The sequence below is a fragment of the Calidris pugnax genome, unplaced genomic scaffold (assembly GCF_001431845.1).
Source record: "Calidris pugnax isolate Ruff unplaced genomic scaffold, ASM143184v1 scaffold269, whole genome shotgun sequence".
Lineage (NCBI taxonomy): Eukaryota > Metazoa > Chordata > Aves > Charadriiformes > Scolopacidae > Calidris > Calidris pugnax.
In genome coordinates this window covers 748025-773704 of record NW_015091347.1, presented here as the reverse complement: position 1 = coordinate 773704, position 25680 = coordinate 748025, and the positions used below count along the sequence as shown (strand labels likewise).

The following is a 25680-nucleotide window of genomic DNA, read 5'->3' as shown; positions in this document are numbered from 1 at the left end:
TTTTTCTTAGGTTAATGAAGAAAAAAAGCAATTAACCGTTCCCCACACTTCAGGAGAATATCTGTTGCTTTTTAAAAAAAAAAAACAAAAAAAAAAAAAAAAAAAAGAAAAAAAAAAAAAAAATTAAAAAAAAAAAAAAAAAAGAACCAACAGAAAAAGTCCCATCGACTCTTCGAAACGACACGGGGTGATCCTTCCCCCTGGCCCACCCGTCTTCACTCATCGGCGTCGGGCTTGACGTCCAGCATGGCGTGGAGCTCCTCGGGCGTGTAGCCCAGCAGGCTCTGCAGGTCGCAGACGAAACGGTAGACGTAGCGTTTCCCGGCCGTCTTGTGGATGATGTTCTTGTCGTAGTAGTAGCGCAAGCCGCGGCTCAGCTTCTCGTAGTTCATCTTGGGCTTGTTTTTCCTCTTGCCCCATCGCCTGGCCACCTGGGAGAAGGGTGAGGAGAGTCAAGGCGGGGATGTGCATCGCAGGGAAGGGAAGGAAAAATCAGTCTGGCTTGGTTGGGCAGGCATTGGTGCAGGAAAAGATGGAAGGGAGAGGACATTCCTTGTCTTTAAAATGGGCACAGATGGGTCATGGGGATTAAAGATTGGGAAGACCAAGCTCCATGTGATGGTAGAGCATTGAAGAGGACTCTATATGGATATATGTCAGAAGGGAAAACCAATCTGGTTTGGTTGGGCAAGCATTGGTGCTGGACACGAGGGAAGGGAGAGGACTTTCCTTGTCTTTAAGATGGACACAGATGGGTCACAGGGATTAAAGATTGGGAAAACCAAGCTCCATGTGATGGTAGAGCATTGCAGAGGACTCTATGAGGATATAAGTCAGAGAAGGGAACAGGGTAAAATCAATTTGATTTTGTTGAGTAGGAACTGGCAAGAAGCAGGACATGAGGGAAGGGAGAAGACATTGCTCATCTTCAAGATGGACATGGATGGGTCACAAGGATTAAAGATTGGGAAAACCAAGCTCCATGTGATGATAGAGCATTGCAGAGGACTCCATGAGGATATATGTCAGGGTAAAATCGATTCTACTTTGTTGGGTAGGAATCAGCAAGAAGCAGGACATGAGGGAAGGGAGAGGACATTGCTCATCTTCAAGATGGACATGGATGGGTCACAAGGATTTACGACTGGGAAAACCAGCCTCCATGTGATGGTAGAACATTGCAGATGACAATATGAGGATATATAAGTCAGGGAAGAGAAAGCAGGAAAATCAATCTGGCTTGGTTGGGCAGGCATCAGTGCTGGACATGAGGGAAGGGAGACGACTTTCCTTGTCTTTAAAATGGACACAGATGGGTCACAGGGATTAAAGATTGGGAAAACCAAGCTCCATGTGATGGTAGAGCATTGCAGAGGACTCTATATGGATATATGTCAGGGAAGGGAACAAGGGAAAACCAATCTGGTTTGGCTGAGCAGGCATTGGTGCTGGACACGAGGGAAGGGAGAGGACTCTCCTCATTTTTAAGATGGATGCACATGGGTCACAAGGATTAAAGATTGGGAAAACCAAGCTCCATGTGATGGTAGAGCATTGCAGAGGACTCTATGAGGATATATGTTAGGGTAAAATCAATTTGACTTTGTTGGGTAGGAATCGACAAGAAGCAGGACATGAGGGAAGGGAGAGGACATTGTTCATCTTCAAGATGGACATGGATGGGTCATAAGGATTAACAACTGGGAAAAACAACCTCCATGTGATGGTAGAACATTGCAGGGGACTCTGTGAGGATATATTATATATAAGTCAGGGAAGAAAATAAGGGAAAATCAATCTGGTTTGGTTGGGCAGGCATCAGTGCTGGACATGAGAGAAGGAAGAGGACTTTCCTTGTCTTTAAGATGGAGACAGATGGGTCACAGGGACTAAAGATTGGGAAAACCAAACTCCATGCAATGGTAGAAGATTGCAGAGGACTCTGTGAGGATATACGTCAGAGAAGGGAACAGGGTAAAATCAATTTGACTTTGTAGGAATCGGCAAGAAGCAGGACATGAGGGAAGGAAGAGGACACTGCTCATCTTCAAGATGGACATGGATGGGTCACAGGGATTAAAGATTGGGAAAACCAACCTCCATGCAACAGTAGAACATTGCAGAGGACAATATGAGGATATGTAAATCAGGGAAGGGAATGAATGTACCATCCTTTCCCCAAAATCAGTGGGAAGCCATCTCTCTCACCTGCACACATCCTATAGCAGATTTTTGGCACTACGCCTCTCTCTGCAGTTTCAGCTACTTCCCACTGACTCTGGGCACAAATTTCTGCTTCTGAGGTTTTATTGCAGTTCAATTTTTAACAAGTTTTCAGCTGGGCTCTAATTCCTTGTTTTCCCCTGTACATACCCAAGAGCAGAACAACATGACTGCCCAAATCTCAGCCCTGTAGGGAGGAGGGGAAGGTGATCCACACCGATATTTTAGAGGAATTTGGGATGTGCACTTAATGCCAGGGCACTCTACCTCGTCTGGATCAGAAAGCTTGAATTCCCAGCCATCACCCGTCCAGCTGATGAAGGACTGACAGGACTTGTCAGTGAGCAGTTCCAGCAGGAATTGCCACAGTTGGATGGGTCCGCTGCCTAGAAAGACAAAGGAAACATGAGACATTAATGCCAGGAAAAGCAGAGGGGAAAAAAAAAATAATCATATGCAAACGCTGCTCAGTGAAAAAAAATAAAAATAAAACCTTCTACTATCAAAAAAAAAGCACCAGAGGCCACAGGGCAAGATTTGGGCTGGGATGACAGCTTGAGAGTTAAATCCTGCAGGTAGAAGAGCTTCCTATTTGCACGAAGAGCTGAATATTCATGCACTGGAATGCTTCACTTGGAGTTACATAAATAGGATTATTTTTCTGGCATCCAAACAGCGAGGAGTCATTGTCTTGGCACAAGAGCACACCCCCCCTCCCCGTTTTCCTCCGTGCCAAAAAAGCTCCTGGCCACCACATGAACTCCGGCAGACTCCCGCTTCCCGACCTTGACTCTTTGCTCCTTCGCTGTTTATGGAGATAAGGACGGGGAGGGTTGGGGGGGGACACCCAGGTATGAAAATTATTTGGCCTCTTTCCAGGGCATGTTGGTGCAGGACTGGGCTACGTGGGGGAAGGCAGGGGCTGACTGGCTCGACAGGCAGATCTCACCAGCTCGGGACTGGTGGATCTCCCCGTCATGTTCCTGGGGTGCATTAGAAGGAGCGTGGCCGCAGGTGAAGGGAGATCATCCTCCCCCTCTGCTCTGCCCTGGGGAGGTCCCATATGGAGCACTGGATCCAGTTCTGGGCTCCCCAGTTCAAGAAGGACAGGGGAACTGCTGGAGAGAGTCCAGAGGAGGCTATGAAGATGATGAGGGACTGGAGCATCTCTCTGCTGAGGAAAGGATGAGGGACCTGGGGCTGTTCAGGTGGAGAAGAGCAAACTGAGAGGGGACCTCATTAATGCTGAGCAACAGCTAAATGGCAGGGGGCAAGAGGATGGGGCCAGGGTCTTCTCAGTGTCACCCGGTGACAGGACTGGCACACACTGGGACACAGGAAATTCCACCTCAACACGAGGAAAAACCTCTTTCCTGTGAGGGTGGCAGAGCCCTGGAAGAGGCTGCCCAGAGAGGGTGTGGGGTCTCCTTCTCTGCAGATATTCAAACCCCACCTGGATGTGTTCCTGTGCGACCTACTCTGGGTGACCCAGCTTTATCAGGGGGTTGGACTAGATGATCTCCAGAGGGCCCTTCCAACCCTTACAATTCTGTACTTCTATGATTCTCAAAGCCATAATCAAATCTCAGTGCAGCTGCTGGTGCCCCTAAGAGGCATGAGGTGGCAGCATCCCATGCCACGTACATCCAGCCTCTCATTAAAACGCCACAGGCTCCATCTCTCCCTGGGGTGCTAATTTTGGCCAACATCAAGTTGCCTCCTGGTCCTGGGCCCAACACATCTAACCCACAGCACCCAGTGCACCCCATTGCCTGTGGCTCCACAGCCTGGTTTTGGCTGGATTCATGGTGTAGGTGGAGCGATTTCGAAATATTTATCTCTTCTCTGCGCTCGCTTGTGTCCCAGTCAAAGGTAGAGGAGAAGCCCTCAAGCCAAAATCTCTTTGATGAGCAACTTCCAAATGCGGCCGCACCCAAAATACTGCACTTAGCTCTGGGCAACATGTTTCGGGAGAGATTTTGCCACATTTTTAAACGCAGCTTAGAATATATCACTAATAATAAGCATGACAATAAGAACCATAAACACAGCCAGGGGTTAGAGGAAATTATTTATCACCAAAAGGAAATTATTTATCACCGAAAGAATTGCACGGGCTGGATGAGGATGGCAAACTGGGGCAAACCCGCCTGCTGAGAGCCATGAGAACAAGCTTCAAGCAGGGAAAAAAACTTATTTACTCAGAAAAAGGGATGGAGAACAGCCTCTTTCCACGAATGACAATGAAGGCTGTCAGAGCTGTGGCTGCGGGATCACCCGCGGAGGGAAGAGAGGGCTGCTCCCCCTTTTCCACAAGGTTTAGAATGACTCAGAAGCAGACAAGCTGCTGGGGAGGAGGAAATGAGAGAGCTGGCTCTGGGACAGGGGAATCGCTGTGCCCCATCCAGCCCTCCCCAAACCATTTCCCTCCTGTTATCCCTAAGGAAGGGCTCCAAGGTTTTGCAGGCACCGGATCCTTCGCCAAGCCCTGGGGGTTATCGCAGAGCTCGGGGAGGGACGAAGCAGGGAGCTCACAGCATCTCTCTGCTTGTAAAGGGGAAGGAAGATGACACTCAGCAAGGGAAAGGCTCCAGCCCATCGTCCTCGGGAGGAGCTTGCCAAGACGTCGGCTCCACAACTACGCTCTCCGGTAGGGATGGAGTTGGGTTCTCCTCGCCAAAAAACAAGGGAGGAAATTCAGATGATGCCTTTGGCTCTTGGGAAGAGCCAAAACCCCGGCCTGAAACGGCACCGCATCTCAAAGCTTCAACCTATTTATAGCAGCGGGCTTGAAAGACAGAGGAAAACATCAGGGAAAAAGGTTATTTCAGCCGCCTGAGGTCCTCCACAGGGAACTGCAGGTGAATTCCAGTTTCGCTTGGCCCATCCAACTTGACACCTATTCCCTAACACATACGGAGAGCAGCACAAATCCAGTTGACAGAGAAACAGTCCAAGGAGACAAGACTGAAGCAAGACCAGGTTTGTCACCTCACGTTGATTTTTCTCCTGCCCAACCAAAGAACAAGGATTTATTTTTTTTTATTCCTTCCCCAAAACAAGACGGATGGAAACCCACCACATGGGCGCCAGGTTCTTGCGTGAGCAACTGCCCTCAAAATACCTCTAGGCCGCCCTGGCTTTGCAGGAGCCTTTCAAGGTTCAAGCATCACTAACCCTGAACTCGGCTGCCAGCTGGCGTGGAGAGGTGTCGGGAAACCCAGCAATTTCTCGTCCTCTCTCCAGCAAGCCAGGCACTCCAGCTGCCACTGCACCGGGTGCCGCTCCGCCGGGTATTTTGGGATTTTGAAGGAAGCGGTGTCACCCTCGGAACAGGGATTCCCAAGGTCTATTCCGAGCCGCCCGTGGGACGAGCGTAAAACCCCAAATTCCTCTGTGTTGGACAAGCAATTATGTCAAGAATGTGTTTACTGCAGGGCTCGCAGGCATGTCTCAGCTCCTATAAACACACGCCCTGCCAGAGGGGAAGGCAGCAGAGGCCCCGCAGATGTGCCGCCGCTCCGAAATGTCAGCGGGGCGGGCGATGGCACGAGGTGGCAGGAACCAAACCCCGACACATGCCCGAGCCTGCGTGCCTGAAAACAGCTCTGGGGAGACGGCAGGGCAGGAGCGTTGGAGGTCCACGCATCATCTGGTGGGCCAGTCCAGCTGCAATTAGTGCTGGGAGGGCCATCTTCGGCAACGAGCTGCTTTTGCCCACTCTACAGACCAGCAGGGAGTTCCTTTTCCCAACTCCTAAAGGATTTCAAGGGGATTTCAAGGGGACCCCTGGCTGGTGCAGAAGCGACCCCCCCCAATACCGCATCCCCAAATCAGGGCAAGCGTGAAGCTGTCGGGCTTGTCTCCGCACCCCAAACCCTCCGCCCCCGCAGGAGCTGGGAGCAGCGCCCATTTTCCATCCTTTCTACTTCAACCCTTCTTCTCGTCCCCCCCCTCCCCAAGCCAGGGCTGGAAATCCCCATGGTGACGCCTGGTCCAGCTCACTTCATGGTCCAAGCACGCACAGCCACGCTGGCGTGGCTCGGCGGGTGCACCCCACCACGCGACCTTGGTTATCTCCAAAAACAACCACCACTGGAGCGTTCCTGCAGCCTTTTTCGGATGGGGCAGTGGGACACAAGCCACCCTTTATGGCACCCGGTCCTGCCTCATGCATCCCGGGGCTTCCTAGACTAAACTCGGCCCTGGCTGGGGAATGGGGGCAGCCCCCGCGCCCCAAAAAGACAAGGGGAGGACTCAGAGGGTGGTGGGATGTCCTCCCACCCCACCATGACCTCTGGCACCCTTGGAGACTGCTAAGAATAGCCCCCGCCGGAGGGGCTCGTCCACCAGACGGGGCCACAATGGGGTCCCTGTCTGGCCTCGGTGGCACTGAACGGGGTCCTTCAGCGGGGAGAGTCACACCGAAGGAATTTCCCCACGTCAGGGGGAAAATATGCCTCTTAAGCCAGAGGACAACCGGCTGCTCCAGAGGGAACCGCTGGCCGAGCGGTGCCTCCTCGGCAGTGGTCCTCCCATGGCACCCCTGGGTGTCCCCAGAGCTAAGGGTTTGGTGTCACGCCACCCTTGTGCCATCCTCCCTTGGTCAGGATGGGAGGTCCCCTACCACCTTCTTAAACTGTGGCTATGGAGGGGTTTGAAAGTAAAATAAGCTGGCGTGGTGATGGTGGTGCCACCCAGCAGGGGCAGATGGGCACAGCCCAAAGCACGTCATCCCCACGCTCTCTGGAGACGGTTTCACACCCCCACCCCTCTCAACGGCCTCTGCTTTGTTTTCCTTCTTTCAAGCAGCAAGAAAAGAAGAAAATAAAAACCCCACTGACAAAAAAGAAAAAAAAAAAAGAAAAAAAAAGAGGGGCGCACCTATGCTTTGTGCTCTGTGGTTTGTGGTTCCAACCCAACAAAACAATTGGGCATAGCAACCTCTCCAAAACAGCCTTCTCCTCCCTCACGTGCCCGCCCTGCCCGAGCCCCCGTCGGTGGCACTGTGCCCCCCAATTTGCCTCGCCCTGCCCGAGCCCCCGTCGGTGGCACTGCGGCCCCCCCAATTTGCCCCACCGTGTTGGGGGATGGTGGAGCTCGTCCCCGTGGCTCCCTTGATAGACCAAGCCCAACCACCTCCTCCCCAGCTCTTGCCCAGACTGGTGCAGGTGGTCGTGCCACCACAAAGAGTGGGATGGGAGGGGAAGTGGTGGAGCTCGGATGGAAGCACATCCAAAGATCCAGCTTGAAAAAAGTGGGGAAGGACCCAGGAAGCAGGGAAGGACCCAGAAAGGACTTTTCTTGGGGCGCCACATGCTTCTGACCATGCTTATAGAGAGGAGAGCAACCAGATGGGCCACTCTGGGCCAGTTCTTCTTCCCTGATGCTTCTCCTGTGCTTCGAGAAGATACCAGGGGACTGGGAGGATTGCTTGGTCTTACTCCCGAGGCATCTGGCAAAGCGTGAGGGTGTTGTGAGGTTCACATCTCCCCGCCGAGGGTGGTCCTGCAGGCCAAGAGCTGCTGTGCAATGCTGCGGCTCGTTGCTCGAAGGAGGGACTAAGCCCCAGCGGCTGCTTTGCTGGTGAGAAGCCGGTGGCGGTGGCTGCAGCGGCTCCGGTGAGAGCTGAGCTGCCGTCACGGTTGGGCAGCGTGGCGTGAGGGCTGATTTCACTGTCATTTGCACATGTCTGGCAGGTGGGGCAGGAGCCACTCAACCAGCCCCGGACCCCCACCCTGCAGCTCCCCACCTTGGCCAAGGCCAAAAAAAAAAAGGGGCCTCGCCAAGCCCCTGCAAGGTCAGCATCGGGGGCAGAAGGTGGGCAGGAGCCCCTGGTTGGTCACACCTGAAGTCACCCCTGGACGGCAGGTGAAGGGGATGAGCCAGAAGGATTGAGTGAACAGCATCCCCTGCGTAACACAGGGTGCTGTTGTGCTGTTTCTCATCGCTGGAGCAGCTGTCTGCACCTCCAAATTCCCCTCACCCCGAGATACGAGCGGCTACGGATGCTCGTAGAGGCAGGAAGGATGCTGATGTTTCCAGGAAAGCTTCTGCACAGACTCTGGATGTCAAGGACAGGCAGATCCCCGAGGCTGAGGCAGGAAGGATGCTGATGTTTCCAGGAAAGCTTCTGCACAGACTCTGGATGTCAAGGACAGGCAGATCAGCAGGGCTGGAAAGCAGCTGCTGGTGGATTTGGGGATGCTGATGACCACAGCACATCCAGGAGCTTGCTGGTGGAAACTCCAGGCCAGCAGCAGAGGCAATGAGAAGGGAGGGGAAGCAGCACGCCAGCTCTCTTCAAAGAGAACCCACTTTCTTTGGCACAGACTTGACTTTCTGGCAAAAAAAAAAAACCCAGCAGCTGCGGTGCTTTCACTTCTGTGTCACAGATAAGCATCACCCAGAAACGGAGGCTTCGTCGCAGGCTTCAGGGTCTGCACCCCAGACGACTCGGACGGGGTTTAGCAGGCAAATTTGGGCCCTATCGACACGGTGCTGTGAGGGCTGATAGCAAGGGTCAGGGTCAGACCTGGCCTGGGTGAAACCCTTGGGTAGACAGAAGCTCTCCTGGGCGCTTGGGTGAGATAACATCTGCCAGAGGTGGCTGTTTCCTGCAGTACTTTCTGTCTTCTTTAAAGACAGCTGTGATAATGAAGATAGCATTGATCTGTCACTAAGAGAGACACTCAGGTCATCTGTGATGTTAGCTGGGAAGGGGGCATTAACTCCGTAGGTGCTGAGGTTGTCTCTAAAGGCCTCAGCAACTTCAGGAAGAAATTTTTTACTCTGAGGGTGGTGAGACATTGGTTGCCCAGGGAAGTTGTGGCTGCCCCATCCTGGAAGTGTTCAAGGCCAGGCTGGATGGGGTCTTGAGCAACCTGCTCTAGTGGGAGGTGTCCCTGCCTAGGGCAGGGGGGTTGGAACTCGATGATCTTTGAGGTCCCTTCCAACCCCAACCATTCTGTGATTCTATGATTCTAACCAAAGAAAGGACAGCATCAGAAACGCAAAGCCAGCCTGGCAGATGAGGGATGGAGGCTTGGTGTGCTCTCACTTGACCGTCCTCATCTCTCTTCCCTCTTGAAGGTGAGGGGCATCACTCTGTTGAGCTACGGGGAGCTACATGGCAGCTCTGGTGGTGTGACAACTACAGCCACCACTGTGAGGTGGAAAGCCCCGGCCTGCACTGACGATGCCGAGAGGTCCTGCATACCGCAAAGCAAACCCACCACCACGCCTTGGCTACAAACCCACACCGGGTGCTCAAGAAAAGCCAAAAACAATTGAGTCCTGAGTGGCTACCGCCAACCACAGGGGCAGAGGGAGGCTCTGAACCTCCGCCGGACCTGAATCACCAGGAGGACAGCAGCACAAGTAGGTCAGCAGAGTGGAAAAATGAATGTAGGGCAGAAAAGCCAAAGAGCAGCGTGGTCAGACCCACACCACCCTCTGCACAGGCTGCATGTTTCTCTTATCCAGCCTGCACGCACTTATCCACGTGGCGTCAGGTCTTGCGGAGGATGCTGGTGGCCACCGGTGTCCCTCAGAGGTGGCAGCTCACAGGATCCAGCCAGGCAGGGCTGGAGGTGGCACGGAGGCAAAGCTGAGCTCGATTTAGCCCAGATATGGAGGAATCTGTGCCCATGTGCCGGCATGCACCGAGCACGAGCCGCCCACCCACACCAAACGCTGCATCAACGAGGAGCTTGAACCGAGCTCGGCGAAACCACCGTGGGGTTTTAGCACATCTGCCTGCAGAGACGACGCCTCCTGACACACCACTCGCCTAAATTTAATAGATGAATTCTGTCTCCTAAGTCACGTCTGAAAAACACAACACCTGGCCTAATGCAAGGCTCAAGTTGGCCAAGCTTTGCAAGAGCTGTTCCCAAAACCAGAGGTGTCCAGAGCCGGCCCTCCCTGCAGCTATGGAAACTGAAGTTCACCAACTCCTCAGCAGTTACATTTCTCCTTCAAAAAAGATAAGAAAATTGCATCAACCTCCATCTGAGCAACCATGGCAACTTGTTAAATTAGGTCAAGATGTGGGGGCAGATAACGCTGCTTTGAAAAGCTGCTTGCGAGCTGGGTGAAGAACACATCAAACGCAAGTGGAGCTTCCGCCAAAATGCACCTTCTCACCAAAGCCTGCGCCTCCTTGGGCAGATACCATCAGAGATCTGCCGCGGCTGCGATAAAGCACCGTGCCACCTCCCTGGGCCACCAGCAAAACAGGCCCCTGGTAACAAAACCTGAACAATATTGTCAAGTTCTTAAAGTCAACCCAAAGAGCCCTGGAGATGAAGGACGTGATCTCCCAGGCTTCGCCCTTCCAGCCCTAAAAGGTGCACACCGTGGCATGTCTGCTGGGTCTCCACTGGCTGGTGTTGGACCTGTGCTGGAGGCATCATCTGAGTGAGAAAGGGAAAGCAGGGGTCCATGGGCTGGTAATCCCCTGCTGGGCTCGTTTGGAGGCTCCACCTCCTCGCTAGAGCTGCAAACGGAGCCCAGACTTCAAGTTCCTCTGCTCTAGCTGTTAGACAGCACTTCCTCCCACCAGTAAAGTAAAAATCATGTAAAGCAAAGCAAAAAAACAAAAAAGAAAGGACCTAAGACTTCTGCCCGAGAGTACCCACACTCCTCACTCAGCTGCCCCAAGAAACAGGTCGGGCACTTCTCAGTGGCCAGCCTGGATTTTTCTCTTTTTTTCTTTTTTTTTGTTGTTTTTTTTTCAGAAATACACTAATACTCTCAGTGGCCAGCCTGGATTTTTCTCTTTTATTCTTTTTTTTGTTTGTTTGTTTTTTGCAGAAATACACTAATATGAAGCAGTTCTGAGAGTGCCCAGTTCTCCTTCGGTTTGTAACACAACGTGTTCTCACTTGCTCTTGCTGTGACCTGCTTTCACAGCAACCTGCCTCCGCACTGCACCCGTGCTGGGCTCCCTTTGCACCGAAAGCATACGGTGGTGACAGGTCAGGAGGCTTTAAAAAGGGACAGGGGACATCTCTGGAGTCAGATGCCTGCAAAGTTCATCTCTCCAAGGATTTTTTCCAATGGTAAATGCAGGCTGTGGCACTTTGAATATTGAATTATTGCCTAGCAGCCTTCGGAGCAAACTCTCCGGCCCAAGGATTTCCAAGATTTTCTGATTCTGGAAAACTCTGATTTTCCTCTTCCCATTACAGTTTTTCAAGCGAAGCGATGCAAGAAAAAAAAGGAAAAAAAATCAGGCACTCCAACTTATTGATCACACCGAAAGGCCTGGGCCAAGGGATTATCTTCCCAGCTCAAAACGGGGTTTGAAATGAGGCAAGGGAAAATGTTACGCAGCGCAAAGTGTTTGGAAGTGTGCTCTGGCATTGCATTAACCCAAGTCTCCCCTTCCTGGAGGCAGGAGTCCAAGGACACTCTTTGGGGTGCTAATACTCCTTGGCAAAAGCCAGGGTCCAACCTCCAGCTCCAGCTCCTCGCTCAGGGAGGGAGCTGGGACCGCTGCCTCTCCACGGGGGCGGCTCTTTTCCATGAGCAAATGTGGAGAGAAACATCCAGCTTGGAAAATTAAAGCCCCCTCGTTTTTTGCCAGCGCCTCCGTGCCTCAGTTTCCCCAGCTGTTAAAACACAGCCAAGCCTTCTTCTGCCCAGCCACTGGGTACCCAAAAATGCCTCTACCCCAAACATCTCCAGGCGTTATCTGGGGAAAATAGGAATTGAAGTCACAGATTGTGCTCACTGGTCTCTTTTCTTAGTAACATCAGCTTCCGTGGGCGCAGCGGAGGATGGTGTCTGGGGGCACAGCCCCTCCTACCCCTCATGCCTCTGCCCACCACATCCCCCCGCCGAAAACCCATTCAGGAATAGCAGAGCACACTTTTATTTTTGCATAGACTTGGTCGAAACAGGCTCATTCAGCAGCCAGGGCTGAGCTTTCTTTCTAACTAAAGCTATAGCAACAAACCACTTCCTTTTTTACACATAGCTCCTAAAATTATCTCTCCACTTCTCCTCCCCTCTATATCTCTCCCCCCCTCCCCCTTACAAAAAAAAAAAAAAAAAACTAGATATCAGCCCCGAGATGAGCGGGGCGCGTGGGAGGGGATTTCAGGGACAGTCGCACCTCAGGATCTGCTCTGAACCTTTTGATGATCTTTATCTGCACAAACTATTTCCACCACTTGGCTCCTCTGGGCCACAGCTGCTACCAGCTGGGGCAGAAGAGATCAGCACGTACGAGGGAAAAGGGGAACTGGCAGGAGGCTGCCCTGCAAATGGGACTTGTAGCACAGGGAAAAGACCCGGCACACAGAAGGACTGGAAAGGATTATCTCAGTTTTAGCTGGAAGCCCCCATCCCACCAGGTTTCTCTCCACGGAGATGCCAGATTGCTGGAGGGCTGTCATATAAAAAAGGCAGAGTTTCCGTGGCCTATCACCTTCTCATCTTTCCCAGCGCAGGGAATGGAAAAAGTTTGGGGCTGCTTTGGCACCGTCCCGTCCCTGCCTCTCACCAAGGTAAAGAGCAAAACCAAGTGCTTCCTTCCTACCAGAAGGGGAGAAGATCCTTTCACATCACACACAGCAATGCTAGAAACACAGCCACTCCTGCCCGAGGTGGGAAACCACACGCAAGTGGCCAGCACATTGTGTAGAAGTGTTGGAGAGGGAAACGAGGACTCTCTACTACCTCGTGTTCTCAGCAAAACAAACCAGCCACCGGTTCCTACCACACCCCACCAAGAGGCATCCAGGCATAACTATATATATAACTATATATATAACTTCTATAGAGCTATATAATAGCTCTATAGAAGAGCTGGGGAGGGACTCTTTGCCAGGAAGGGTAATGATAGGACAAGGGGAAATGGTTTTAAATTGGAAGAAAAAAGATTCAGATTAGATATCAGAAAGAAATTTTTTACTATAAGGGTGGTGAGACACTGGAACAGGTTGCCCAGGGAAGTTGTGGATGCCCCATCCCTGGAGGGGTTCAAGGCCAGGCTGGATGTGGCCTTGAGCAACCTGCTCTAGTGGGAGGTGTCCCTGCCCATGGCAGGGGGGTTGGAACTAGATGATCTTTGAGGTCCCTTCCAACCCAAACCATTCTATGATTCTATGATTTTATGAAACGAGGACTCTCTACTACCTCGTGTTCTCAGCAAAACAAACCAGCCACCCGTTCCTACCACACCCCACCAAGAGGCATCCAGGCATAACTGAAAACACAAGGCATCAAATGCTCTGCACTCAGCCAGGTTCTTCACCCTCCACGAGGTCTGGAGCACCCATGCTTGAAGGGCGTGCAGCCTTGGGGGGCCGCATCTACTCAGCTGTGCCCACGTACATGTGGCTGAGCCCAGGGAAACCCCAAAACTCCTCACCTACAGACCGCTGAGCCCGTGATGCAGACACTGGGCAACCCAGAGACCCTGGAGGCTCTGCCCACCACCACTGGAGAGGCTCTACCCAAGATGAGATGGGTTTCCTGAGGAGTGTGACCCTACCTGTGTAGCCAGCGAGGGCGGCAGCAGGAATGACAGGCTTGTCCTTGTTCATATCGGCCCGATCTCGAACATAGTCCTTGAAGGTGCCCTTGGGCTTGTGGTTGGGCAGGGCAGCGGGGTAGTCCTCCGAGTCAAAGCTGTCGTAGGAGGGGACACGCTGCAGGCTCTGGAAGGAGGACTGGCTGCTCCAGGACTGCGTCAGCCGGTCGCAGCTATCATAGCTCTCTATGCTCTCGAAGGAGTCCTGGCCACCCAGTTTACCTGGTGAGAAGGAAAGGCATGTGAGATGCGCCTGGCCAGCACGGGGATGCTCTAGCTTGCCACGGCCAGGAGAAGAATGCTTCACCTGCCCGGGGTGCAGGCAGAAGGCAACCAGGCAAATGTTGCCGTCCCACCACGCCTCGTTTCCAAACAAACTCGAAAGTTTGGCCTGAAACTGGGATTCTTTTGTTATTTTCATTACTCAGAGCAGGGCTATCTGCTCCCCAGAGATGTTCAGGCACCAGAGCAAGGCAAAGAGAGAGAGTCAGGGGGAAAACCCAAAGTCCTGATTCTCTACCCAAGACTGGTGCCTGAGGCTAACTGGCAATTGTCCTGTTTCAAAAAGGAAATGGCAGAGAAATAATCTACTTCCGACAGGTATTCAAGGCTCAGTTCAGGTGCCAGGACCTCTTGCTCTTGCTGCTGAAAGATACAGGTCTCCAGTAAGTCCCATATTCTATCTGCCAGCCCTATATAAATGCTGCTCGGGTGTATTCAAGGGCACTGGACACCCAGCTTCTTTACTTTTGATGTTTCCCACAAAACTACACAGCAGCCTTTTATTGCCATATGTTACAACCAGCTTCCACCCCCCCACCCCCCTCCCCAAATCCCCAAACAGCAGCAGATTTGATGGAGGAGGAGAGCAAAAGGCTGAGAGCTCAAACAGCTATTTTTCCAGTTCTGGTAAGGTGAGCACAGCTGGGTTGTATCAAGGCTACTCTCTGGGGTATTTTTAGTCAAGACCAGAACACGAGAGGCCAGATCCTCAGTGCTGCTTTACACCCACTAGAGACAGTGTAAAGTATACCCTCCGTACGTAAAACAACCAAAAAAGGATCCAAAGAACAAACTGCAATTGCTCTCTCTGATCTCCCGTACGCCGCCGATTGCTCAACATCTTTACTGACAAACTCAGAGCGTAACAGGATCATTCAAGTTCACTAATTTCCCAAACCGGGCTAAAAACAGCTGCTGGGATTGTGCAAGAACTCCTGGAGAAATTTCCATTGGCAGCGCTACCCGCAGCTCGGGCCCAGAGAGTAAATCACAGGGGAAGAGGAACTTGGAAGGGTGCTGGCACGCACCCCCAAATATTTGTTGTGTTGTAGTTTGAAGAGCACTTGCTGTGAAAAGACTCAATTACTGTGGGTTCTGCCCCAATTTCTGGCCCGGAATCATTTGAGGTTTGGCCCCATTGGCTTGATTCTGCTGGTAATATTCATGCTGTAAACTCATTTTATTTTTTTCTTCTGCTTCTTTTCTTTTTTTTTCCTTTTTTTTCCTTTTTTTTTTTTTTTTAGAATTTCACAGCACACACTTCAATCACTTCCTGAATCCTGCAAGGGGAAAATTAACACCGCTCGCTGCACGTTCATTAATTGTCGTAACCGCTTCCCCGAGAAGTCCTGCGGCACAAGCTCGTTTAGAAAAGGAATTAAAAACCTGCCAGACGAACAGCCGCGGTGCTGGAGAACATGACTTGGGTCATTTCACTGAAAATTCACCTAAATTTGACCTAAATGGGAGCCTCTGGAAAAATCACGCCTTGCACCTACTTGGGAGAAACTTGTTGAGATTCTGGCAGCTGCACTTTCCAACCAGACGTCCTCGCTGATAAGGCAAGAGTGAAAAAACTCCCATGGGATCACAAAATTAACTCCTAAAGCCCACCCAAAGAAAAGACAAAAGGCTGGAAAACCTTCATCCTAAATTTCCCACTGCTGAAAACGCTTCACTTTGAGACAGATTAATTGTTTAATACAGTGGAAGGTAAAGATGTACATAAATATAAATAAACTGCACTAGTGATTTATGTTAAGTCTTTTTTATACCACTCTGGGAGGATTTATGCCACCCAAAGGTCCTTGAACATGGATGAAATGTAGCGTTAGCATAAGCATAGCCTGTTGCATTTCTTTAATTGCAATTAGTTTGTTAAAGTGTTTGCTAACACCAGGGGCCCTTGAGCCCCGATGAGGAGTTAAGGGCTCTTTCTTCCCTCCCCTGGAGCCTTTTGAAGCTCCCCACCGAGAACAGGCTCCAGGTACAATTGCAAAAGGGTGCCTGAATCGTCGTGTTTCAGTGAGAATTATTTTGAAATCACCTGTGGTAAAGAAAAGGTCAAGAAAAGGGAAAGACACTGATGAAAGACTGCCAGAAAAACAGCCCCAGAAAGAGGAGCTTCCCTAAAATTACAACACCCCAGCCCTTTTGGCTCACCGTATCGTCCACATATTAACACTCAGCCAGCAGCAGAAGCGGAGGTAATAATATAAATAATAACTTTCCTGCCATTAGCTCTCCCAGCTTGGAAGAAGAATGAGAAACTGAAAACGAGCTGCGCTGGGCCACGCGTGTGCGATGCAGACCTGCAAAGGGGCTGCGGCTTTCGCAGGGAACCAGCACAGCTTCAGCTCTCGGAGATGAATGGATGGGTTTAAACATCCCAACATCAAACCCAGCGCACAGCAACACGTCACTATAATGAATTTTAGGCATGGGGACACCTGGATTCTATTCAGGGCGTGATGGCAGGCAGGTCAGATCTCTTCCCCAGGCCTCAGGTTCCCTACCTGGAATCGGGAGATAACGATACCCCTTTGTAAAGTGACTTTGAGCTCTATGGATTAAATTTTGGCTTTGAATATACACTGTGAGCCAGGTCCTCAGCCTCGCATTAAGCGATGTAATTACAAAGTAGTCAGGCATCTGGGCCCCATGTGTTCAGAATTTAATAATATTAATTGAAAAGGCATTTGGGCTCAGATCCTCAAAAGTGTTTAGGTGTTTAAATCCCATCATCTCAAACAGGAATCGTGTACCTCTAACTCTTTGGAGATGTAGGGTTGCAGCACAAAGATTCAGGGGGTCCTTCAGCTCTGCTGCTGACCCAACCCATGACATCTCCATCTCCTAACAAAGCATGGGGGCTTGGGTTCAACAGAACAGATTATCAGTTCAAGCAAACAGACCTCAAAATCAATGGAGATAATGGATAAAAACTTTGAATCATCAAGTGTAAAACTCTTCAGAGCCTTGGACAGTAATTCCTGATGAAAGATTTGTGGGGTTTTGACTGGTCTTCTAGGAAAATGAGATTTATACAACCACACAGCAGTCTCTGTCCTCCCTAATAACCTTAAAGCCTATTTCCATTTCACTCAAGTTTGACATCAAAGTACAGAGCCAGAAATGCTGCATTTTTGCTACAAAACCAGGCAGCAGAGTAGAGAAAAGAAAGACCCTCTTCGTGTTTTCCGCAGACAGAAAGGCAGGGAGGCCTCAAAGCCACCAGGGGAATCCATCTGGAAGTTCAACCTCCTCAGAGGCTTCACTACTGGCATTGTCCAGTACGCTGATGGCCTTGGTCGCCCCCAAAATACATCTCCTACCGAGGGGAATGTTGACATAGAAGTAGCAAGAACCCAAGCAAACCCTGGGAGATGCCCAGCTTTACCTCGACTGGCGCGTCCCATGCACATGTTGTCTGGCGTTACTACTTCTTGCTTGATTGTGAAGTAGTCTGTCTGCAGGGAGTCCGTGGGGACCGGGTCGCGCAGGATGACTGAGGGATAGTCGTTCTCGTACTTGAGGGACAGGAGCTCTTCCGAGCTGATGGGATGGAGGGTCTGGTAGGACTCTGTGATGAAGCTGGGCTCAGAGAACTCGGAGGGGGGCACGCACTGTGCGTGCTCGATGCCATAACCTGCCGGCAGAAGGGGAACGTCAGAAAGAGCCCAAACAGAAGCAGCTCCAAGAAACCAGAGCGTTGCTCGCTCCTCCTTCAGTCTCACAGCGAGATCTGAGGTCTGCAGTGAGAGAGGAGACTGTCTTTGGAGATAAAACACCTGGAGCAACTGGGCGGTAATTTTGAGTAAGGTTTCTAAAAGCTACAGAGAGACTGTGTCTTATAATTGCAGCAATTTTTTTACAATAAGACATCCTCAACCACCAGCAACGGGGGTTACGCCAGACTCCTCTCAAGCAAGCTGCTAGTGGGGGAAAAGCTGGAAAATCACGATGAGCGTAGTCTCAGCAAAGGGGATATAAGGCAAAGAAGCTTCATTGATAATTGTAATAGATGAGTCACTTCCACAGTCATTTCCTCTCCTCACTGGTCAGAGCCTGGGATCCCAATTCACGTGAGTCGGGTTTTTTTGCTGGTTCATGAAATACACCACGGATTTCAAATGCCCTTAGACAACATCTCCACCCCAATGGCTATTGGAAGGGCAGGAATCTAGATTGATGACTCATCTCTTTCCTTGCTAGGCTCCTACCTGGCAATTCAGAATTAAGCCTTCTTTCCCCATACACCCCCTTCTTTAATATTTTTTTTTTTTTAATTCCAAATGTTCTGGATTGTTGAGGTTGCTTCTCAGGTCTACTGAGCTACAGCTTCAAACAAAGAGTGCTTCCAAAGTCAGGTTTATGGCACCTTGAGAAATTCACGTGAGTCGGGTTTTTTTGCTGGTTCATGAAATACACCACGGATTTCAAATGCCCTTAGACAACATCTCCACCCCAATGGCTATTGGAAGGGCAGGAATCTAGATTGATGACTCATCTCTTTCCTTGCTAGGCTCCTACCTGGCAATTCAGAATTAAGCCTTCTTTCCCCATACACCCCCTTCTTTAATATTTTTTTTTTTTTAATTCCAAATGTTCTGGAGTGTTGAGGTTGCTTCTCAGGTCTACTGAGCTACAGCTTCAAACAAAGAATGCTTCCAAAGTCAGGTTTATGGCACCTCAAGGCGGTCCCCCCAAAATAAAGATGGCTAATAAATAAACCCAAACTACTAGGAAAGACAAAATTACACACTTTTCATGCTCTGCCTTGACAGAGCAACAACTGCCTGGTACAACCCTCACGTGGTGCTGAAAAACCTCTATTAGACGGCACTTTCATGCCTGGAAGCACAAGAATGACACTGATAATTGAGACTTACTAATGAAGTAGTCTGAAGTATAGCGGGATTCTGGATATGTCGTATTCACTCCATTTGCTGGGTAGGGTTTTACCTCTTCTGCAAAGAGAAAAGGAAGGAAATGTCACATGTCCACAGGCACATTGTGCTTCGCAAGACTCGTCGTAATGCAGAGAGGTCTGAACTTCCTAAAATGTTCCTCTCTGGGTTAAACTGGGACATTCAAAGGCACAGAAATGAGTTTGGAGCTGAAATCCCACCGAAACAAGTGCTCGATGCACTTGGGTTCCTTTGGGGATTCTTGCTGCAGGCATGGCCAAATTTATACAAAACAAAACAGAACAGCAACATCTTTCTCAATCGGAGGCTCCAGGTGGTTCTGAAATACCAGTTGCACAATTTCCTTGCTTGCCTTAATTTTTGTCGTCTTTCACTCTCTTGAGGATCGCTTATCACACTTACATGTATGAGCTCGTGAAAAAAAAAATATCCACCACACAAGGACAGTTGTTTTCCTGAAAAAGCCCCTATTTTTAGACCAGCAGTAGGTGTGTGCAAGTGAGTGGGCAATGCATACCAAAACCAGCTCTTACAACCCCAAATTAATGCGAATTCCCAGCCTACACAGCACCTTTTGCCTTGCACCTGATGGAGGCAGAAGATCCTATGCTCAAAAGAGCTTCACCGCACCGTCCATCACCCAACTCCTGATGCAGACCCCAGGGTCTACGTATGGGCAGCCCGCCAAATTCTAGCCTTTCTATAGGTATAATTCACTGAGAAAAGAGCACGTTTTGCATCAAAAGCGTAGATTCTCTGCTTTTTCCGAGCACTTTGGGGGCTCCTGGGCTTGGCCCTGAATTTGCTTTCCCGTATAAAAGCCACACTGCTCCTACCCTGCCCAGTTTTTCCATTAACACCTTACTCGTTCCAGCACGGCATGTGGGCAGAGATACCGGCACGGCAGATATTATTTTCTTTACAGAGGGTAACCAAAATAAAAAATAAAAAATAAAAAAAACCAGAAGAGACAACTCCGGGTTGTGTTTATTTCTGCTGAGGCTAAAGAGGACCGAACCTAAGATAACGCACGTTCGTTTGCAAGAAGCCTAATTTTGGCCCTCTCTCCCGGGGGGATTGCAGAGTGGAAAAAATTCTCTAACAAAAGGAGGTTTTGTGCAAACAGAGAGACCTACTGAGAAACGCTCTTTTCCTCTCCCCACGGTGTCTGCCAAGGGGCAGGGTGGGTGACCACAGGGAAGGAGAGCAACCTTCAGCTAGGCTTACAGTCAAGCGGAGGGCACTGCTGACTGCTGGTAACCGAAGAGGTTATTTTAGGAAGAAATTTGGAAAAATATGCCTGAAAATACCCAAATCCAGGCAGGGAAAAGTCGCCCATCTGCTGCCTTTTTTAAACCCCGAGCAGCCTGTGGTACGTGAGTCACTCCAAGTGCTCACAAGGGAGGCATGTTGGAGGGAGGGACAGCAAGGTCACAGCCTGTCCCAGCGTGACCCGATGCCGGCGGTCCCACCGCTATAGGTAAAGCCAAACATTATGGGGTTAACCACCACTCCCAGCATCAACACCCCCCAAGAGATGACGGTGGGTGGCTGGGGAAGATGGAAGAGCCAGGGACTGGCCAGTGGGACCCTGACTCCATGGGTGAGCCTGAGGAAACCTTGACTTCTTCACACAGAATCTTCTAGGTTGGAAGGGACCTCAAAGATCATCTTGTCCAACCATCAACCTAATTTTGACAAAAACAGATACCCACACAACAAACAAAAAGCAACACCATCACTAAACCATACCTCCCAGCACTACATCAACCCGTCTTTTGAACACCTCCAGGGATGGGGCCTCAACCACCTCCCTGGGCAGCCCATTCCAATGGCTGATAACCCTTTCGGTGAAAATTTTTTTCCTAATATCCAGCCTGAACCTCCCCTGACGTAACTTGAGGCCATTTCCTCTCGTCCTGTCGCCTGTGACTTGAGAAAAGAGACCGACCCCCACCTCTCTACACCCTCCTTTCAGGGAGTTGGAGAGAGCAAAAAGGTCTCCCTTCAGCCTCCTCTTCTCCAGGCTGAACACCCCCAGCTCCCTCAGCCTCTCCTCATAAGACTTGTGCTCCAGACCCCTCACCATCTTTGTTGCCCTTCTCTGGACCTGCTCCAGCACCTCGATGTCTTTTTTATGGTAGAGAGCCCAAAACTGGACACAACTTCACGTCCTCAGCTGCAAAATGGAGACAACCATCTCCTCTTGCGTGGGAAGAGATGCGCCAGGCAGAATTTTGCACAAACACAACAGAACCCAGATCTTCTCAGGGGTTTGGAGATGTACTACCAGTAAGACGAGTCCCATGACTTACAGGGAACAGAAATTCGTCCTTAGGGTGAGGCTGGTGTATTTCTTGGAAGCTCTTCTTAGTTACTCTCCAAATACTTGGTAGATACTGCCCTTCTGGGAACTGTGTGAAGAAGCCACCATAGAAGCCAAGGCTCAGACAGCTTATGCAAGAGGTGACAGAGTCACAAGTAAAACCGAACCCAGAAGAGAGGTTTCTTGGTTCCCAGGGCTACACCAACAGTGTCAAAATAAAGACATTCAGCTTTATCCTTTCTCAGCCTTTTGGAAGAAAAGCTGCAACGGGCACAAAGATGTCCAGTTTCTTTCTAAAAGCTCCTCTCTGTCTCAGGCCTTTCGCCTCCTTGTGACTACAGCATCCTCACACCCACTTGGGGCGATGCTCTGAGGAAAGGTGACCCCTGCTTTACTGTGGAACCCCAGCACCAAGCTCATCTCCGTGCCATGGGGGACCTGCAGGAAGGAGCTCCAAAGCCAGGTGGGTACCCGCAGCACATGGCACCCTCTCCAGCAGGTTACAGCCCAAACGAAGGAAGGAGGGTTGCGAGAAGACATTCTAGGCAATGGCTTCCAGCAAGGAGAAACTGGGTTGACCGCAACGTTCTGCTTTGTTTGGTTAAACTGCTTGCTGTTGATATAAGCACTCCATAAAAATTATGCACAACCAGGAGGAGAGGAGAGATAGAAGAGTCAAAGAGCAGAAAAACAGCCTGTCGCACACAGACCCTGGGGAGAGCCGTGTTTACCTTTCGCAAACCACAGGTAGCAGTAAAATTAGTAATCAGCAATTAACATCCATTCGTCAATGGTTTCCTGGAAGGCATAACTTTGCCCCCCCTTCCCCCTTCCTGCCACCCGCTGAGAAGCACGCAGGGTCGCTGCGACAGCGGGAGGTATATTCCAGGAAAGCAAACAGCTCTGCACAAAAACCAGCCAGAGACGGAGCCCAGATTTGTCGCCGCTCCTGCCTGTGGCTCCCTTAAAGGTGTTAAGCTCTTCCCCTGCCCTTTAGAAACCCTTTAGAAACCATTAAGCCTTGCTGGGGCATCCAGACGCTATGAAAATCAACACCCAAAAGCAATGTGTGTGTCCCCCCTGGTCAATGAAAATGAATGCTGTCGTGCAGGGACTGGCAGAGATGGCTTCTCCAGCAAGGGGACATGGCCACCCTTCAAATGCCACGACGCCTTTTGGGCCGTGAAACAAAAAAAAAAGCAGCTCCCAATCACAACTGGGAAATCAGGGTGGGATTTCGGTGGTATTGTTGTAGCCGGTTCTACGGGAGGAAGTAGTAAAATTCACAACGGGAGCGGAACGAGCCGAGGAAAGAATGCTTTGGAAAATCCCAGCGCCGTTTCCAGGCAGGCAGTGCGTCCCTGCCGGCACAAACACCCTTCCTCTTCCAAGCTGTGCCAGGATTTGCATTGCCCACCAACGCTTGGGATGCCCGTTTGAAATATTACTGGAAAGCTGGGCTTTGAAAGCTGGTTTTTTTGGGATTAAAGCCCAAGATGAACACCTCATTGCACAACCCGGCTGCCGGCCAAGGTCTTTGGAAAGACCCAAAATCAGGCCAGCCAGGACGGCATGAGCCATTCCCCCCTGGAGACTCCAGGACTCACCTTTCTGCAAGATCTCCAGATGTTCCCAAAGGATGTCTCCCACAAAGTCCGGCGCTAGCTCCAAGAAGCACTCCTTGCCCAGGGCGCAGAGGGCAGCTCCGTTCATGCAAAACTTCTGGAAATCCACTCCCTTCAGGCTAAACTCGTTCACCGCCCACATCACCCAGTCCCGCACGTGCGTCTCCGTCCACTGCTGGGGATCTGCACCAAGGGGTTGTAGAAGAGACCCATTAATGAGCAACCACAAGCCATTTCCCCAGGAAAACAAGGACACCAACAGCGCTAGAGGTGTCCCAGGGAATAAGCACCTGTTGAGCTTCATCCCATAGAGACTAACAGACCATTGGCACAAGGGTAAAATGTGGGGAGGGAACACCATCATTTCAGTTTGGATCAACCCTATTTCACACACGGAACGAGCTTCGTTTTTGTTTGGTTATTTCAGTTTGGATCAACCCTATTTCATACACAGAATTAGCTTTGGTTTTGTTTGTGACTTTGACCAATTCCACCATTTCTCTGACCCTTTCTCCCACCCTTTTCTCTATTTCGCTTGGTTTCTCCCCGTCATCAGCTTCCTGTGAAAGGACGACCCTTTCTCCCACCCTTTTCTCTATTTCACTTGGTTTTTCCCCGTCATCAGCTTCTTGTGAAAGGATCCTGCTGCTTCTCCATATAGTGGAGATGACTCGCAAACAGAAGTCCTGGAGCTGCCTCCAAAAGGAGCAGGTCAGGTCCCCAAAGTCACAAGAGCAGCCATCCAGCAGAAGTTAGGGGGACAGACAGGCGCAATCTGTCAACCAAGTGTAGAATGCAAAGTACTGAAAGGTTTTGCCTGTACGTCCAGATTTTTTCTGGAGAAAATCAAGGCAATACTACCCAAAGAGCACCAACACAAGAGGTGGCAGATGTGGAGAAGGGCAGCCTGGCAGGAGGACATGGTGTCTGTCTCCTCCACAGCTTCTCTCTGGGAAGCCATGTCTTACCTTTGGGGATTCCCAGCCGCTGCTGCTCTTTCGCGAAGCCGCTGAAGGTGGCTTTCAATGCCTGAGACATCATTTCTTTGCTGCTGGGAGTTAATAAAGGCACATCTGCACATTCCATATCTGAAAGAAGAAGGAGAGAAAAATGGCCATGAGGATATGGGACTGGGAAAGACAACAGGAGTCGTGCCGGTCATTGAATTGTCAGAAGAACAGAGAAATCTTTTTTTCTTCTGAAATTTTCACATCCAGACCCTCCAGCCCTACACCCAAACCCTGCAAGTCCATGCAGGCTTCTTAAATGCAAGAAACACAATCTTGTGCTTATAATAAGCCTGTAAAAGGGCATAAGCCAGGTCTGGTGAGGTAGGTGACATGGTGCATATGGTCTCCCTATAAGGCAATCATGAATGTGCTACTGGAAATTCGATGGTGATATCAAAGACCTTTCCAGACATCAGCCTGCTGGGGTTCATCACCCCAGGTGGCGTCTGGAGCCTGGGAGATAGCTGAGCAGCTCCAGACATCATAGAATCATAGAATCATTTAGGTTGGAAAAGACCCTTGGGATCATCGAGTCCAACCATCAACCCTACTCTACAAAGTTCTCCCCTACACCATGTCCCCCAACACCACATCTAAACAACTCTTAAACTCATCCAAGGATGGTGACTCAACCACCTCCTTGGGCAGTCTATTCCAATGCCTGACTACTCTTTCTGTGAAAAACTCTTTCCAAATTTTCAGTCTAAACCTACCCTGTTGGAGCTTGAAGCCATTCCCTCTTGTTCTATCACTAATTACCTGGGAGAAGAGACCAGCACCAACCCCTCTACAAAGTCCTTTCAGGTAGTTGTAGAGAGTGATGAGAGGTAAAGAGTCCTACACCAGGGTGACCAAGAAACACAGGGAGAAGAGCATCTCTGAATCACCACTCCAGCTTCGAGCATCCCAGCCCAAAGAGAAGCAAAAGGCGAAAAAAAAAAATTAAACTTTCAAGATTCACAGGCAATCCTGGAAACGTGTAAGCTGACGGCAGGCTGAGGCAGGATGAAGAACCGGCAGAAAACCCATTCGAGGAGGGAGGGAAAAACAAAAGAAGCTGGAAAATCCCACATTAGCACAGAGTTACATCATGCGCAGCCCGTAGCAGGGAGCGACGCGATTCGGGGTGAGTCACTGAACAATGCTCAGCCGCCCCCATGGGAGAGCACGGGGCCAAGCCAAGAGCCAGGCCTTGGAGTAAGTCCTGATGAGAAGCAAAGTTCTTCCTTTCTTTTCTTTTTTTCTTTTTTTTTTTTCCTTTTTCTAATTTATTTGGAAGGAGGTGGGTATTTGTAGCCAAAGAGTTTCACAAACAAAAGCAACCGTTGGAAAAAAAACAAACCTCCTCCATCTGAATAAAGGTTTGGCCCTTTTTCATATATTTTAAGCATTCCTGAAAAACATCTTTCGCAGCGAAGGGAAGCCTCATCCAACCACCATCTCAAACGACTGAACATTATCGGTCTCGTATGTAAATCTCCCACCTGAGGCTGGTTTAGCACTGTGACCCATTGGAAATTTTTCAATCAAAACTGTTCTCGGTGGAAAAACGGCCACACGCTCGAGCTCTTTTGGTGTTTTCATGAATGTCTGGACATAGACATCAAAAGTCAAAGAATTCTCTGTTTTGTGGAAATCCCAGCCACCCTGGCTTACCGTTGCTCTGAGTTAATTTAGGCTCTGATTTAATAAACCTACAAAACACTGGTGGGTGCTTGTTTCAAGCAACGTTGAGCGC

General features: G+C 50.2%; 1 protein-coding gene across 2 annotated transcripts in view; it reads right to left on the bottom strand.

Annotated features, from left to right (window-relative positions):
- Positions 1 to 122: 122 nt before the first annotated feature.
- The window catches only part of LOC106899293 (transforming protein p68/c-ets-1), a 90063-nt gene continuing 64505 nt past the window's right edge, over positions 123 to 25680 (bottom strand). The window contains exons 3-9 of one of the 2 annotated variants that reach the window (XM_014961049.1): positions 23901 to 24020; positions 22915 to 23115; positions 18943 to 19020; positions 17451 to 17699; positions 13730 to 13990; positions 2491 to 2609; positions 123 to 431 (exon numbers count right to left, since the gene is read on the bottom strand). In XM_014961049.1, the coding sequence (XP_014816535.1) occupies positions 216 to 431; positions 2491 to 2609; positions 13730 to 13990; positions 17451 to 17699; positions 18943 to 19020; positions 22915 to 23115; positions 23901 to 24020 (1244 nt within the window). In that variant the 3' untranslated portion in view covers positions 123 to 215. The remainder of the gene's footprint in view (positions 432 to 2490; positions 2610 to 13729; positions 13991 to 17450; positions 17700 to 18942; positions 19021 to 22914; positions 23116 to 23900; positions 24021 to 25680) is intronic. The other variant, XM_014961048.1, reaches the window with a different exon arrangement.